Source organism: Embiotoca jacksoni, unplaced genomic scaffold, assembly GCF_022577435.1.
Source record: "Embiotoca jacksoni isolate LCO1_2020_lvr unplaced genomic scaffold, fEmbJac1.0.p SCAF_4, whole genome shotgun sequence".
Taxonomy (NCBI): Eukaryota; Metazoa; Chordata; class Actinopteri; family Embiotocidae; genus Embiotoca; species Embiotoca jacksoni.
The window spans coordinates 10241639-10259532 of record NW_027185392.1 but is presented as its reverse complement, the minus strand read 5'-3'; the positions used below and the strand labels follow the sequence as shown (position 1 = coordinate 10259532).

Here is a 17894-nt window from a genome sequence, read left to right as displayed (position 1 = left end):
ACAGGTAAAGTTACAGTTAAACTCATTTTAAATGAATGTGGCACATCCATGATCATAACAGCAGTGGCTGCAGTTATAGTCACAGCTACAGACAGTCAGCCTCAGTAATAGGGAGTGCAGAGGGAACTAGCCCATCTAGTTTTCTATCCAGCTGCAGTAATTGCTGCCGAGCTGCCTCATCTCAGGGTGCACCCACTGCTGCAGTGTGGTCTACAACATAATACCGATATCATAAATCAGCTCAGCCTTTTGCTATTGAATACAGAAGTTGTTACTGGGAAACACATTTTATTTTGACGTTTTTCAAAAGTATTGCGAGGGAAACACCAAACTTCAAAAGTAGCTGTAACAAAAATATCCCAACTGGACTGTTCAGTTTGGCACGAGGAAGTGAAACTAGATTCAGGGGTTATTATGTTATTGAGTTTCAACGACTGATCTGTTATTAGTTAGGTAAACTTGACCGGTGCCAAGCTAAAGTTCCCAGGTATGCTTTGCTATAGGTTAGGGTCGGATTAAATGGCCAAATTTTGTTTTAATCTTCTGACATTTAGTATTTTGCATGATTCCTAATTTTAATCTTTTTTTTCTCTCGACATAAACTTAAAACAAAACATGATTCAAATGTATTTTTCCATAATAAAATTATACACCTTCTCCAATTTGTTTTCACCAGTCTTTCATACCGGGTATGATTTGAGATGGGAGCGAACATCTGCATTTCAGACCCACAACGTTCCCTTTACACGACATGCTTTTTACTCAGGAGATCAAACAGGTTTGTTGTGCTGCCACTACTTCAAACAGAGATGTTACAAATGCATGTGTTTGACAAGAAAAGCTAACACATGCAGAAAACACAAGGAAATGGCGACAGCTTTCGTTACTATCATGGTGTTTGAGTGACAGCAGAGAATTTTTTTTTACATCGTGCAGAAACAAAAGTTCAAATTAATTCAGTATATATTTCAGTACCCATTACGGGCAGAAAAAAATTGATAAACAGGAAATGTTTCACTTAAAGTAACCTACATTTCACTTTCTCTCTGACGATGAAAAACAGCAAAAAAACTAAATTGGAACAAATTAAATTACCGCTGTTACCAAACTTTTAGAAGCATTGTCTACCATATGGTATTTCCTCAAGCTGGGAATTTATGGAATCTAATACTTTGTCTAAATCTTTAGTTATCTTTGCTGAGATTTAGTTTAAGGTGAAATATACGCTCTTTGTAGATGATATCTCTGTGTGCTTTATTTTTGATTGGTCAGAATATAAATTATACTCGTGGTACAAAAGCAGTTATTCACCCCATCAAATCTCACATTTGGCTATATTTATAGACTTCCATTTCTTCATGTTAGTGTCCACTTTAACACAGACTTGTCTCGGGAAAATACCAAGACAAATATACCAGCAATATTTCGGTGGAAGCAAATCATTTTCAAACTTCTATTTAGCAAACCCTACAACTCCTGACAGTCAGCTAAAACCTATATATACAAGGCACTAAATCTCATGACTTTTAGTTCGTTCCTATTCCAATATTCTGACATATTTTGTGCTGCATATGTTGCATCAGCCACATCACTGAGTGTACATCACCCCATGTATTGTGCTGCAAAGATTCTCAATTTAGAATAGCAGTATTAAAAAGTGCTGGAATCAGGCAACGTGATACTGCATAATGTTTTGAGATGCTGCTCGTGGAGTGTTATTTATTTAGCTGCGAGCAGGACAGAGGAATGCTGAGCAGCTCAACTTTTCTTATGATAAACAAGAGAAGCGGCTGCTGTGCTGTGCATGCGTGTTTGTGGCTGTATTGGGGTGTAGCTCCAGGTATCTGGTTTAAAGTAAAGATTGGTGGTCCTTTGATTTGACACCACAATGTTGTAGAGACGCAGTACACCCCTTGCTCTCTGTCTATCACAGACATATACACACACAGATAGACAAACACACACACACAAAGATATATACATATACAAATCAGCAGGTATACTTATCTCACATTCTCCACCAGACTGGTGCAGAGTTTTGGGATTGTGCACAGTTTGTGTATATGTGTTTTGGCTATGTGTGTGTGTGTGTGCGCGTGTGTGAATACAGCCTGTCGCTGCTTTACTGAGTACAAACTAGCATCATTAGCGAGCCTGCGTCTGGCTGCTACACTGGGCTGAACACTGACAGCACGGAAATGTGAAGTTTAAAAATTGTTGTATTATTTCCAGCACATTTGTTCATTTGACAAGATTGTATCTCCACAAACGTGGATACTGCTCAACTGACAGAAATCATAGGACACAGGAGCAACTGGCAACACACACAATGTGGCTGTTTGGACACCATAAAAGCTGTCAGTGATGAGAAAGCATCATTGCAACAATTGATGAATCAAACAAAAATGAGAACAAACATTAACATCAACATGTTTCATTGCATGACAGCAGGCACATTAAATACTCACATTCAACTGTTTGTCAAGTTGTTCCTAAGAAATTCTTTAAATGGCATTTCTTTACATCAATGTATAACTTCATATTGGCAAAAACTTCCAAATGAATACACGAAAGGGAACACAGCCACTGAATTACATTAAATGATCTCAAACGAATAATAAGATTACATTCCTACACTATGAGAGGATTATGTGGCACTAGAACAAACTGAATGTGTTGTTTTCCCTCTGACCGCCATGTGAGAAGGCTGGATTGCAGTTAAGTTTAGGCAAAGAAACAGGTTATTTAAGGCTAGGTTTTGGTCATGGTTTGTGAAGGTAAAAGTAACACTTGGAAACATCTTTACATATCAGGAAACTTACTGTGGATATGGAGGCAGAGATGATTTTCTTTTTGGATTTGTTTATCTATTGCCGCACTGTTTCAATGCCAGATTGCTGCTTATTTCAGTCCCACAGTCCTTTGAGGGATTACTGGAAGACATGTTGACAACTTCCTGAACCTTTCTCAGTGCAGGATACACAGACATTTGGTCTGGAAATAACATTTTCTTTTTGATTAATCTGTCGAATATTTTCTTGATTAATCTTAGGTTTGGTCTTTAAATTGCCTAAAAAAGGATGAATGTCAACTAGTTTTACCCAAAGCCCAAGATGCAGCCTACAATGTATTGTTTTGTCCCGACTATAAACTAAACTATATTTAGTTTATTATCATGGATGAATAAAGGAACCAGGAATTATTCAGTTACGAAGCTGGAAACACAGAATTTTAGCATTCATTCATTAAAAAAATTACTCATAGAATTAATTGATTAGGCCTATAAAAATAGTTGGCATTTAATTTTATGCCAGTCAACTAAACAATTAATCAACTACTTGTTGCAGCACTAATAGACATTACTTCTCATTATGAACCACAGGTTAGAGCTGTAGAACAATTTAAGCTAAGATAAGCTAACTTGCTGCCAGCTTTCAATCGCTGTCAATTGTGATGACATATACCCTATGTATGGCATCAAGTAACTTATCAAAGACAAACCTATCAAAAAAATGAAAACTTATATACATAAATGTGATAACAAGTGACAGTATGTGACAAAAAGTGACAATATGACAGAAACTGAATGGGCCATTTTATTTTAAGGGTGTAGTTTGATTCTTTGGTTTAACTCTGGGCCCATCGTTCAATATGGGTGGGCGGGGTTTATGGTCTACACAGCAACCAGCCCCAGATGTTACACCAGATGTTTTTTTTTTTTTTTTTTTTTTTTAAAGCATTTCACAACTTTTCCAGTCTTTTGCTGATCCTGTCTCAACTTTTTGGAAATGTGTTTCTGGCATAAAATTCTAAATTTGTATTTTCCCCAAAAACATATCTCTGTTTCAACATTTGATATGTTGTCTTTGTTCTATTTTCAATTAAATATGGGTTTCGATGATTTTGAAATCATCGTATTCTGTTTTTGTTTACATTTTACAGTGTCACAACTTTTTGGGAAAAGGGGTTGTATATCGTGAAATGTAAAACTAATATTTTAAGAGTGTTTTCCTCTAAATCAGGATGAGGTAATTCTCTGCCTTTGAAAACTATGTTTGGATCTTGCTGATAGAGGCCCACGGGTTGGGCTTCTATCTCTGTCCGCCACTCTGATCACCTCCACATCTGTCTGCTCAAAAACCTTGACGGGATGTGTTCATGTCTTTTTCTTTGTCAGCTTTGCTTTCTAGTTTTTGTCAACTCCAATGTCCTACTGACATCCTTCTGTTCTTTTTTACCCATCCTCCCACTCTTCTGTCTGTTTGCTCTCAACTTTTGTTCCCTCTGCTTTTTCTAGTTCCTGTATACTGCCCTTCATTTTAGTCCAAAGTCAGCTTTTTTCCCCACTCCAACCCCTTTTCTTTGCCACTTTCTTTGCTTTTAAATATCTCCCTCACCTTTCATCTTCAACACTCCTTTCTTTTCCGTTCCCACATTTTTATTCATTCCAACTCAGTCTACTTTACATCAAGTCTTTTTAAAATATACTTTGGCACAATGCTACAATGAAATGCTAACTGCTTAACTCTAAATACTCCATGTTTTTGTGCTAAAATTCCGAGCAGCATCCCTTTGCTGTTGCTTTGCTGCCCTTTTCTTAACAGCAGACCAGAGTCCAGATGGCCTGTTTCAGCACTTAGTCATCAATGTACACAAAGAATATTAACGTTTAACCCCCATTGAGATTTTAACTGCATGCAGAACATAAAACGATCAATTTCTGCCTCATGTTTACCCCATACTTAATGGAAAATGTGAGGATTTATGGATAAATGTGAGGAGTTAGCATATAGTGACGGCAATATCTGTCGAACCATCAGTCCAATAGTGTGTATGAAGTTATGTAAATTAAGAGGTTCATTTTCGAATGGCTTTTGTCTTTGAACTATTTAAAGTATGTGAGCATTTTGACTTCGAAGGGCTGATTTGAAAATGGATCACAACTGAGTGAAGATGGATAAAATTGGAAAAAGGATATTATGGGGGCTTAAAATATTTAATATTTCTATTAAAAACAGAACATATTGTAAGCTAAGGTCATACATAGCACAATAAAATAGTTAAATTAAATTATTGGTCTTTCTTTCTGTCTCTTTGTCTCTCCAGGTCCTCTCTGACGTGCCCTCATTGCCTTAAGCAGAGCAACACCTTTGACCCCTTTTTATGTATCTCTTTGCCTATTCCCCTACGACAAACCAGGTGAAGTATGACACACAAGACAAATGGTACAATGAAAAGCTTATTTATTATGGTGGCTAACACTTTTATTGCTGTTGTTTTAATCAGATTCTGTTTTATGATGAGCTGGGAAATGTTTTTCTCCCTTGCAACACTGTATGGACTGTTGCGGTCCAGCCAAAAAACATTGTATTTATGTTATTTATCTGACACATGCCTCACATAAGACTGAAAAGAACAAAGCCAGCCTGCCTTAATGTTTGATCTAAATCTTAATCAAAACTTGAACATTTTTAGTGTGAAGGTTGCTTCTTGAAGGTTCTTGTTGTTGTTTCCCAATGTAATAGGGATTTTGAAAACAGTAACAGCCAAAAAGTGGAAGTGGAGGAGAATGTTGGGTAAAATTGTTGGCCAATGGCAGGTTTATGTCAACAGTCATCTGGTAAGTCAGATTAGCCTGTTTTGTCTTTTTTTTCTGGCAGGTCAAATTTCACCTTTATCCTTCTTATTAGTGGATGGAGGCATGTGACCTTAAGTGATTGCCATCAAAGCTCCATCCACCTCCAACCTCTTTGGTTTTCAAAATTAGTTGAATGTGGACTATCTTGGTTTCAAAGGCACACTGTGAGACTTCAAATTGTAGATGTTGTCCCATATTATCCCCTTTTTCTCTGCCCATATTTCCAGTCATGCAACAGTCATTTAAAAAGACAAAAAAATATATAAATAAAAACAACAACATCCGTTGCAACCACATTCAGTTTGTCAATTTGTTTACATTCAGGGCTCAATAAATCTTCCTATCTTCAAACATGCAGACACTGTTGCTCTGCATCCTCTCTACCTCCTCTGCATGGCTCCCACCGAGCAAACGCCAAACTCTGTTTTGCAGGTTGAATTCTCTGACAGTCTGTGGTCTGTTCCTGTGGTTGCCAGAGCTCAGCACAGAGGGAAATTCATTCAGGTTCAGTCAGTGTGGACTCACTGCTGGCCCCACACTGACCTGACGCACACGCACACGCACACGCACACACACACACACACACACACACACACACACACACACACACACAGACAGTGGCCTCAATGCACCGTCCTGCTGCAGCAGTATCCCAGCTGAATGCCTGATAAGTGTGAGGGCCCCAGAGAGAGAGCAGGGTTTGGCTGCCAGCATGGCATCAAGGCCTGCGTGCTGCAGATAATGCTGGTATGGCAGAGAGAGAAAAGGAGGATGGCAGTATCTCCTAGTGTTTTCTGCTGACCATCTAACCTTGCCCAGTCTTAGCATCATTCCTACAAAACTTATTTTGAAATATTACATTTTCTGAACATTTATTCAGTGACATGATTTTGGCTTCACTAGACCTTTGTGTGACTTTGCAAGGGTGGGAGCTTTAGACATAAAAGTACAATAGGTCAAACAGACTGCCCAAACTTGTATGCAGCCTGTACTTTGATTCTCCCTTTGTGGACATTTAAGAGTTAAATTACATAAGACAAATATTTGATTTTCAAACAATTTTTACAAAGGTCTGTTTGCATAATCATGTAGCACAGGATGTTAAATTCTTGTCAGAGGTCTGGTGAGGTCATGTTACCTTACCCTCCTTAATCAAATATTTAGTAAAGTTGTATGCACTTAAACAATAGCAACAGTGTGACGGAGTGTAATATAAGATCCATCTTAACTTCTATTACTAGACCGAGTGCATTTCAATGAGCATTTGTAGACATTATCATCATGGATTTGATGCCTGTTTGATTGACTGGCTTGTTGTGCAGCCAGGGTTTTGCTATAGGTGGGTGGGCGTAGTGTCATTTGTTTAAGTCAGTTCCAACGCTAGATTCCGCCCGGTTCATCCAAATATGGTCACTTCTTGCCCAAAACACCTAGACAATGACAGCAAAAATGTCGAACTCAAGGCTTCAAGATGGCAGTTCACAAACCAATGGGTGACATCACTGTTGGTTGCCACTTGGGTGTATGTTTAGTATTAAACTATGATGATGTTTAGATGCCTCGAGTCAACCACCATCTGAACTAACAGCCGATATTACCACGCACTGACAGTCATTTTTAAACACCATACATGTTTGCTTGGAGGAATTACCTATTTCAAGCAAGTATTTCAATTACATAGTGGTTCATTCTCACGGTATGCTTCTCATCAAATGGTTTCCTGTAGAAAACAGAGTGCTCAGGAATTCATAAACACGCAGACACGTTTCTATTGTTGTCATAGCTAATTAGTTTGGTTTTTAAATAGCATTTTGATGTTTTGGAGTTGAAAAGTTCTGTGCACTTGTGGAGGTTCATGTGGGAGGTTGCTAATAGAGACAGTCAGGCTCTAAACCAAAAGCGATCTCCATTAGGAGGCTGCAAAAAGTCTGCTTTGTCGGAGGACATCTCTATTTCCTGTTCCACTCGAGTGTCATCCCACATTTGGCATCCCGTTTAATTTCGCATATTCGTGTCTCATCTTGGGATAATGTAAACAAAACAACTGTTCAGCTTCTCCGCCGTCTGCCCTGTCAACCTCCACACTGGTAACACATTACTCACTTGAATAATGCATGATAGGAAACAAGAATTGGAAGTGTCAGTGATTACACCGTCTTCATACCAAATGAGAAGACTTGACCTTACTTTGTCTCCTCGCATCGTGGACGGTTCACACCAGACATTAAAATGCGTCTCGTGTTTTCCACGATACTCCCAGGTTTTTTTTTTTTTTTTCCCACCTACCACTTATCTTTTCTGTTCTCTCATCTTCTGATCAAACTGACCTCACGTCAAATTATCTATTTGTTATATCTTCCTGCTATTGCCCTATGATTTCTAATTTTGTCTCACCCAACTTTTTCGTCCCGGTATCTTCCACAAGAGGTGTTCAGATTGCTGTGAAATATACATGTCCCAGGATTCACCAGCTGCTTTTTCTCCACGTGTCCAGTCACGCACTAATCTAAAGAAACACAAGGGAGAAAAGTCAACATCTGAAAATAGTTTTATCACTTGAGATATTAAATCTGATGCAAAACATTGGAAGGTTTATGCTCATTATATGAAATTTTGTACAATAGTCTCATCAGTGGGAAGCCTTTCCCTGAACTTATTAGACATTAAACAGTTCAACAGTGCATTTCAAAGTCCCATTTTATTGCATATTTTGTTTTTCTGTTGAGCAGCTAAAGCACATCAAGACTTAGCAAAGCTCAAACACATCTCTTAAACAAAAATGATTTTTGTTGCCCCTGGCATCCCTGATTTCCATACATTTGCGTAAATCTCTTTTGGATTTTGGTTGATATGTATGTGTGTTGCTAGGCAGTTTGTGTGTAATACTTAATATTTCTGTGTGTGTCTGCATACAAATATATAAATAACTCAACATGCCAAAGCTGATTTAGAATATAAAGTAGTGTGAACATGCAAAATCAAAATTGCAAAAAAAGTTAACACTTTGTTCTTGCATGTCATCTGTCTTCTCCTTCTTCCTACCCTTCTGTATCTGACACACATAAACACACTCACTCACTCACTCACTCACTCACTCACTCACTCACTCACTCACTCCCTCCCCTCTTCCTCCTTCTGTTTGCCCCACAGACCAATGTGTGTGACGCTGGTGTTCAGCACGAAGGGTCAGAGGTATCTGCGGGTGGGGCTGGCTGTACCTCTGTTTGGTTCCCTGTCCTGCCTGAGAGCGATGGTCGCAGCAGAGGGCAACATCTCCCCAAACCAGGTACACAGACAAAGACGCATATTAAAGTTACCTTTTTGTGTTTGTTTTGCTTCTTGATGACTGACAAATAATACCACTGAAACATGTAGGTAGTCCAAGCTCAAACATACAGATTGCGTTATTTAAAGTACATCCAAAGTTACTGTTGTTTCAGTTGATTAGACATCAGATCTGGATAAAACTGTGGAGTTATGCTTGGGAATTACATAATGTAGTGTTTTACATAATTTAGTTTGAGTGTTTTTGACTTGGTAAGTGTTGGTGGGAACCCAGACATCTATAACCCTGCTATTTTGAAGAGCATTTTTTTGGGCAAGCCATTAATAAAGAAAACAAAATATTTTCTAAATATCATTTTTACCATCAATACTGATATCTCATGACATCATCAGGCCTGGGACACACTACCTGCGTGGCGTGTGTCCCAACTTTCATGCACTGCTCAGCTGTGGCTTGGTTGCGCGCATGTTTCCACACTGGCTGCGTGTCAGCTGCGGTGCTGCTCCTGCAGGTCCTACCACTGAATCAATGAGTTTCGCTTTGGTCCATATAGTATTTTTGAGGTTCGACAAATGATGAGTTGTAACCAAAAAGCAGTGACGTAATTTTTGTTTACCCTCATAGGCACACAGACACACACGGGCACTCACACCTGGGTCCTGGGTCCATAGCAACAAGAGAGCATTAACCAATCAAATGTACCATGAAATGAAAAATACTTTCTCCATGGTTCTTAGGTTCGTTGTTCCACTATCTGGTATATCCAAGTATTCCTGAATGTCAAGATGCATTTTGTTCCACAACTTAATGCAGCATCAAATGTTTTCTGAAATACACTTTCCTGTATAGTAACTTGGCACCTATGGGAGAATGTTGTAGAACAAGAATTATACTGATACGCAATACAGAAATAAAGAGAAGAGAAAAAAAAAAAACGTACCCAACTTATAGCTCAGTTTTTTAGTCAACAGTATCAGGCTGTAATAATGTTCCTTTGGAGGGGGGGTTAAGATGAGTGATGGTCTTTATCATCTTTTTAGATCTATTTGCTATATTTTCCTTAACTCCTTCCACCCTGCAGGTGCCTTTACTCAGGAGTGTATCTGTTTTTGTCATTTCTGAAGGTTGCCAAGTGTGGCACATTCACTAAAGAGAACATCCAGGATGCTAAGGATTTTATTTACTCTCTTGTATACAGTTTAGATTTTACGGAAGTAAAAATATCAGTTTTTCAAATATCTCTCCGGTGTGGTAATAAGGATATGTAGACTTTCAGTGTTTTGAGATTCTCCAAGTGTCTCTTATCCACGATGTAAGTTTTTTTCAAGTGGACATTTTAGTAAAAGACAAGTGAACACTTGAAGTCATGGGGACGCAGAATCAGCACTTAATGATCAAACTGGCTACACCAAAACATGAATGCAAACATCACACATGATGAACGATGACAGATGATAGTGAGGTGAACATTTTTTTTAACCATTGTGATGGTCCCACTGCTTTACAGGTTGACAAAATAAAATAAAAAGACAAATGGGTTTCTGTTCTGAGGGGAGCCAACAGGGAGTGTTCAGACACACAAACCTACAGTATACTGTACACACACACATATAGTAATAGTAATAGTCATTCATCACATCAGAAAGCTGTGAAACAAACAGCTTGTTTGGTGCATTTTATCTTTGACCCTTTCTTTGTACACCCTATATTTTTTAATTGAGTATGATAAAAGCACATGTGTATGTTAACCGAATACTGGCCTGGCTGATTATTGAATATTTTGTATAATTGGACTCTCATGCTCTCTTTTGGCTCTTTCTCAGTTACAGCTTGTAGTCTGGCTCAGTGTCCCACCCACACTCATCAAATTGGTCATACATCATGAGTATCAACACTGTACTTTGTATTTGTCAGAGAGACGTGGGAAAGAGGAACACACAGAGAGATATGCAGAGCTAAGAAAAGTGTCCTTTTTTTTTCAAATGTTCCTAAAGTTGCCATAAATTTCACGTGTTTCACTAATGGTAATGAAATTTGTTGGTTAACATTATTAAGTGTTAAATTAGATTGTTATTCAACACCAGCCGTGCCAATCTCATCTACTGCGTTCTCATTAAGAAAAGCTATGGAAATCAGATTTGCACTGGTCTTTAACAGCGGTGGAAAAGTTGCATTTGCCGAATTGAAATTTAGCCCTCATCCTTGGTTCTTTCTCTTGTACAACTGAAAAGTTACCAAAGTAATATTCTCAATTTTATTTAAACAAATGTCTATTAAGTTATTGTCTATCGCTGAATGAGGTAACAGTGGTGATTGAGCCTGTGGGCCGCTGATGAAAGCCCTTGCATTTGCAGTATTACAAACTGAATGAGCTCGGTGTCTGTGGTGACATTCCTGAGAAAAACCAAAGCAGCGCAGTTTATGATGCATTTTCTATCACTTTCCATCGCTGTTTCAACATCTGTCCGTGGATTGTTGTTGTCGTTGTCCTCCACAGCGCCAAAATTACAATTTTCTGATAGAGCTGTGCCAGCAGTAGCATAGATTCTGCTCACTCTGTCGCACTGAAAATGATGTTGTCACCGTATGTCGCATTGTGAGTGACGCTAGTAGTCCAATATGAGCCAGCAGAGTGTCCGAACTGAGACGCATCTGTAGAAATCTGATTGCAAATCACATTTTGTGTGTTTTTTGCTGTTTTAGACTTTCAAAAATCCATCCACATATCTGGATATGACAAAAATCGGATTTGGCTGTCAGTCTGAATAACAGTTGCAATTACTGCATATGGCCGTCGGTGCTCCCAAAAACAACAAAACAGATCTTTGAGATTGTAACTTTAAACACAAAACTAAGAAATACACATCTGACGGAAACAACATTTACACATTCTAAAAAGATACTTGCTTTTAGTATCATTCTGTTTGCAGATGTTTATGTCTTGAATTGTTGTCTGTCGCTGTTGTCTGTTGTAATTGTTGTCTGTCGCTGTTTCAGTTGCAAAGTTGTGGTTGTAATTTTGGGCTCTTTAATTTTTTTTATTTTTTTTGGGGGGGGGGGTTTCCATAGTGCTTTATATGATATATCCACTATATTTATTTCCTTCCTGAATTTGCCTGAAAATTGTATTTTTGGTTTATTTCTGTCGGTCACATCTATTCACATTAAGTTATTCCAGAGGGCCAGTCTTGGTGCTCAGTGTTTGCTCAGTTCAATTAAACTGTTTGTTGCCTCCTGTGGGTTTGCAGGAAATAGAAAATCGGCTTTGCGAGGATTGCGTGAGGCACATTTGTAGACAAAAATGTTCACAATGTGTGTCTCTCTCTGCAGGTCATCCTATCAGAGTTGTACTCGACAGGTTTCCAGCGCTCTTTCTCAGATGACGACGACCTGACTAAAATTGCTGATAGTGATGTCGTCTACGCCTTCCAAGCTCCTCCCCTCTCCAGTCGTGGGGGCTCTGCATCGCACTCAGGTAACCATGACAACAGGATGTCCATTTAAAACTTCCCACGCACATTTGGCAATTTTTCCCACTCCCTTATTTCCAATTTTCTCTTTTCAGCCTCCCTCTGTCCTCTTGATTAACTTCTATCCTCAGTGATTCACATTTACACTTGTATCTGTTTTTCACTTTCATTGAGCCCTTAAATTTAATTAACCACTGTGGGTGAGGGGAGGGCCGCTATCAGCAGTGGGTTTTGTATTCCTTCTGTTTCTGTGTGCACCCAAACAAATTAAATTAAATGTCATATCTGAATGGATATGACATTTAATTTAAGAGGTCACTTCAAAATGAAGAGTGTTTTGAGTCACGAACCTAGATGAACTTCCAAAAACTGAATTAATGTACCTGGAACGCTTAGAAATCGTCAGATTTTGGCAAATAAGAAAAATGTCTGTCTTGTCTCTGAAGTTAACACTATAAGTCAGTTCTCAGGTTCTTGCACTTCCATTCTCTCTCATTTTATCTATGAGGTAGTACAAGACAGAAGCACTCTGTCAACTTACACTCATAAAACAGAGAGACAGGTATGCAGTTGAGTCAGTCTTGCATCATCACCAGCCCTATAAAACCCTTTTCATCCTTGCTCGACACTGCTGAGTGCAGTATTGACATGAGGATAAGGGACATTTTCTGCTTTGTAAAGTAAAGTGTTCATTTTGTGCCAAACAAGTTGGCATTGTGTTAAAAATGCTTTCCTTGCGGGTGGCCTTTGTATAAAACATTACCCTAAAGTAACTGTACCTGATGGGTCAAGTCTGACTTTAACTTACACTATGCCAATGTGGTGACTTAAATGTCTGAATATTGACGTGCACTATGAGAGGAAAACTAGTGTCTGCTGCACAACTTCAGTTACAGACTGGTGGTTTGGAGTTAGAATTACATAACTGTATCCCAAGCAGGTGCTCTCTAACAAAATGTTATGATTCGTTGCATTGCGAGACGTGTAGGATCAATTAATGTGGAGTTTGAGGCATGCTGGGTTCTAAAAGTCAGGATAAACACACTCTGTCACTGTGAGTTTGTCTTTCTTATGAGTTCATCAAATTAATTTAATATAAAAGTGATATACTATTCCTTTAAATGTGAAAAGAAAGAAAATAATATGAATAAGCTGATTTTAATTTAATGCAAAATCTTCCTGTCACTACAGAAGGTGAGCATACTTGACATTTTTAGCCAAAGCAGCCTAAACGTGTAGCCTAAAAGAGGTTTCAGCTTTTAAATTGGAGTTTTTAGCTTAATCGGACTGTGTAAAACAAGTAGAATTCCGTGAGTAAATAACAAATGAATTATGACATCTCAGACAATATTTGTCAGAAAGGTTACAGGTGCGTTGACAACTTCAGTTGGGGTTGACAACATCCAGGTGAGCCACAGACTCTTTCACCCCGCAAAATACGTTTTATTTTTTATCACTGAGGCAGCCGATGTTCATACTTTTTTCTCTCAATACGATTACTTTCTTTTTGTCCTCTTCCAGTGCTTTAACCTCACTGATGAGGGAAACATGGCTGGATCTCTTTGACTGCACTTTCACTACATAGAGACCTACCGTATATTTGAAAGCCAAGCAGCCATTACTTTAACAGATTGGTGACAATGTCTGAAAGTGGCTTAAATGAGTCATATTACCACCGCTATTGTAAGGATATTGATAGCAATCTCTGTGGGTTGCCAGTGAGGCCATTTGTGGTTAGCTTTTGTCTACCGATCTACTGCTCAATGAGGCCTTTAAGGGGGATTTTGTTACATCTGAAGAAGAATGACATCAATAATGTATGTTAAAAGTGCCCATTAAAAATGAAGACTCTTCACTTTCTCACCAGGAGGCATTTCTATTGTCACTCCACATAGCGAGAACAAGGTCACAGTACCGGCAGAGGGAGCAGACTTACAGTATGCTTTCACTCACATGTGAGCCACATCTCACACGCATGTTTTCATCACTTCAGAGGACATTACATTGACCTGCAGTAATATCCTGGAGACTTACCCTAACCATAAACCAAGTATTCACCCAAAAATTCAATGATAACTTCATGGGATCTTGCTTTTTTTCCTCAAAAGTGAGGCGAGTCCCTGCAGTGTGACTGTGGAAATAGATTTATGTTCCCACGATGACGAGCACTACAAGTGCACACACACACACACACACACACACACACACACACACACACACACACACATATGCACAGAGCCACTGTATAGTCAATCAAATACATAATGAATCTATCAGAATTACGCTGCAGACTCATAAATACATGGCCCTCAAGGGTAAGCCTTGCACAGAACACACACACACACACACACACACACACACACACACACACACATGCCGGAGATGCACTTGTTACAACTCACACTTAAGTGTTCCCTGACAAATGTTATTTCTATTCTTGTGAGCATCTGATGAAAATGATGAATGGTTATGCCTCAGAATAATTCATAAGATCGCAGCAGACCAGATTCCAGGATATCATAACTTAATTCAGGGGGATTTATGTGATGTCTTGGTGTGTAGAGCGTGGATTTACACACTCATTACTGCTGAGACCTGAGCATGGTATCATGGATATAAAAGATGATGTGTGGAAGGGTTTTCTGCATAATTTCTTCTCAGTGAAGAGGACAGTTGTGCATATTGGGAAAGAAAAACATGTGGGTGTTGGTGTTTTGGTTTGATTGTTTCCAGCCAAGGTTCCAGTGTATATAGACCTGTAATCACAGGCGATTAAACTCAACTGTGAGTTGTGGTTTATCAAAAGTCCAACTTTGAAGCACATTTAAATAGTGACCGAAACGTGTAAGGTCATAGTTACCTCATTTTGTCAGTAAAATACAGTCCCTCTTCTCAAGGCTTTCTATCTTCAGTGACGTTAAACGACACTGGCCCCATTCATGTGCGTGTGTGTGTGTGTGTGTGGGGGGGGGGGGGGGGGGGGGGGGAGTCGGATAAAGTGTCAAACTCACAGATGCATTCACTCAAACTCCTCCTGGATTATTCATCTTTCTCCGACTCCTTGTAAGAACATGTTCACACCAATACATCCCCTGCTGTTTTAAAACAAAGTTCTAATTTAGGCAGTGCTGAAAAGAAAACTTGTACTTTACTTGAGTATTTCCATTTCAGCCTACTTCTTCTTCTCCACTACTTCTCAGAGGAAAATACTTTGCTTTGTATTCCACTACGTCTGTTTTACAGTTTAATTACTTTTCAGATTTGGGGGTAACAAGTTATTAAAATACAACACATTGTTTAAGATTAATTCAGTGGTTTCTAACCTGTTTGTCCTCAAACATCTTACAAAAAGCAGTGTGTAGTACATGTGAAACAGCACAGTGGGGTACCAGCTGATCTTATTTTCTGGCTAGATAAAACCTCCAGAGTAGATAGAGAAGTTTATCTGTAAATGTATCTGAAAAAAACGTAACATGTTGTAGTATTTCATCTCTGCAGTAAAAAAAAAAAATATATATATATATATATATATATATATATATATATATTTGTCTTGTATCATTGATATGGACAAATTAATAATGAATAGTCCTTTATTTAATAGCAGGACAAAAATAATGGAAAATGTAAATCACAACATGAAATAAAGTAATCATGTTTTCTATGCAGCAATGCTGAAGAGAGTTTATTATATGTGGGTAAGTCCTCTGTTGTCATAACAGGCTGTGTATTTTAGTGTGAGGGAGCTGGATTTCTTCAACTTTATCAGTAACTGTTTTGGGGGATATTAAACTAACACTGCTCCCAGGTACAGTAATGGGGTTTCTGCATTTAGAGGAAATGGCAGCAGTAGGTTTCTTGTTGGAAAACACAGAAAAATAAATTAAGTCCAAAGTGCCGCAACAGCATCCTTTTTCACCCTCAACAATCCAAGCACTTTGCACATAAATAGAGCGATAAAGCTGCACAAAAAAATGACTCGTGCTGAATGGAAGCTCAGGGAAGCTTTTGACTGCTAACTTTGTGTGATGTTCCCCTTGAAATTAAAAAGTAAAGGCCGGGTCTCATGGGAAATGGAGAGCCCAATGAAGATTTGAGCAAAGTGAATTGTTGGAGTTGATTGGGAAGAGAGAGGTGAACTGGGGAAGGCTGAAAGAGAGAGAAAGAGTGGATGCTGATTATACTGTATGTTGAAAGAGAAACAATTCCCTGGCGAAGGTGTTAGAAAAGGGGTCAGATATTCATTCACAAACACAGCATCTAAACTCGGAGATATATGCAATAACCATAACATATCTCAAGGTCTCTCTTTCAATCTTTTCTTCTCATTAACACACTTACTGTACAGTGTGGCTCCACAAACAGCAGGTTTTTGAGTGTTCAGGTCCTGTCACAAGAAGGGGGGAATCGAAGGTAAACCACCGTGTCACATCGACCCACACAGGGCTGTGTACAGGTGGAGAGTCAGGGATTTTAACAGTACGCTGAGGTGTTTAGCTTCACTGTCACATCCTTCAATCTGCCACTAGGGACGTTTTTACGTCTCTGTGAATGAACACACACACAATCACTCCCCTCATATTCATCTGTTTTTACAGTCAGGCAATATCAATGCTGATTATTTGTACTCAAGTGATTCTCATCAGGACAGTAGCAGGATAATCTATTTGATAAAAAGTGAAGGAATTACTGTACTACATGTTTTGGCTACTTTTGCCCATATTAGATAACAGAGTGCTTTGTGACAAGGAAATTAAATCAAAAAGTCATTAAATGAATAAATTCAGCTTAAAAAACGCAATTGGTACATAATTACACTTGTAGTTTTTCCCTAATTTACTCTCTAATTTTAATTACTGGAAGTCTAGAAGTATTTTTTTGAGCTTCTACATTACAAAAACACTGCTGTCCTACTGCAAAATATGGTGATCATTGGGTACATTGTAGCAGAAAATGTAACTCCAGCGAGCATTGGAATATAAAATCCTGTGTGAAAATTTGTTTTAAACAGATTTTTGTTGGCTCAGTGACAGTTTGTGAACAGCATAAGAAATGAACTATAAGAGGAGGCTTCTTCTTGTGTGTGGATAAGTTGTCATGTAGCAAAAATTAGCATATAATTTTCCGTATGTGCTAATGAACACGTACATAGTAGGACTCACACTAAGACAAAAACATCACATGCAAATTAAACCCTGCAAAGTACACGTCCCATGCAGTTCCATTAAGGCAGTTTAACCGCCTAAAGCAAACTAAGTGCACAAAAGCAAAATATTCCAGGAACATTCACAGGGGAAATCTTAGCCCTCCAGCCCACCATCATTTAAAATAACCTGAGGAGAAAGAAGGCAGAAAGAAATTTGATGTGTCTACAGTCGGTGCTCTGATCACCACGACTGCCTCTGGAACGTGCGCTCAACTCACCGGGGAAATAACAGCCGCACTCAGCTCAGCTGCCTTATTAAGAACAACACAAACGGTGCATAAATGCCTGTTTAAA

General features: G+C 38.7%; 1 protein-coding gene across 1 annotated transcript in view; it reads left to right on the top strand.

Annotated features, from left to right (window-relative positions):
* usp43a (ubiquitin specific peptidase 43a) overlaps positions 1–17894 on the top strand; it is a 100539-nt gene that overhangs the window by 44128 nt on the left and 38517 nt on the right. The window contains exons 4-6 of the mRNA XM_069167419.1: positions 5107–5199; positions 8789–8924; positions 12255–12399. Coding sequence (XP_069023520.1) covers positions 5107–5199; positions 8789–8924; positions 12255–12399 — 374 coding nt within the window. The remainder of the gene's footprint in view (positions 1–5106; positions 5200–8788; positions 8925–12254; positions 12400–17894) is intronic.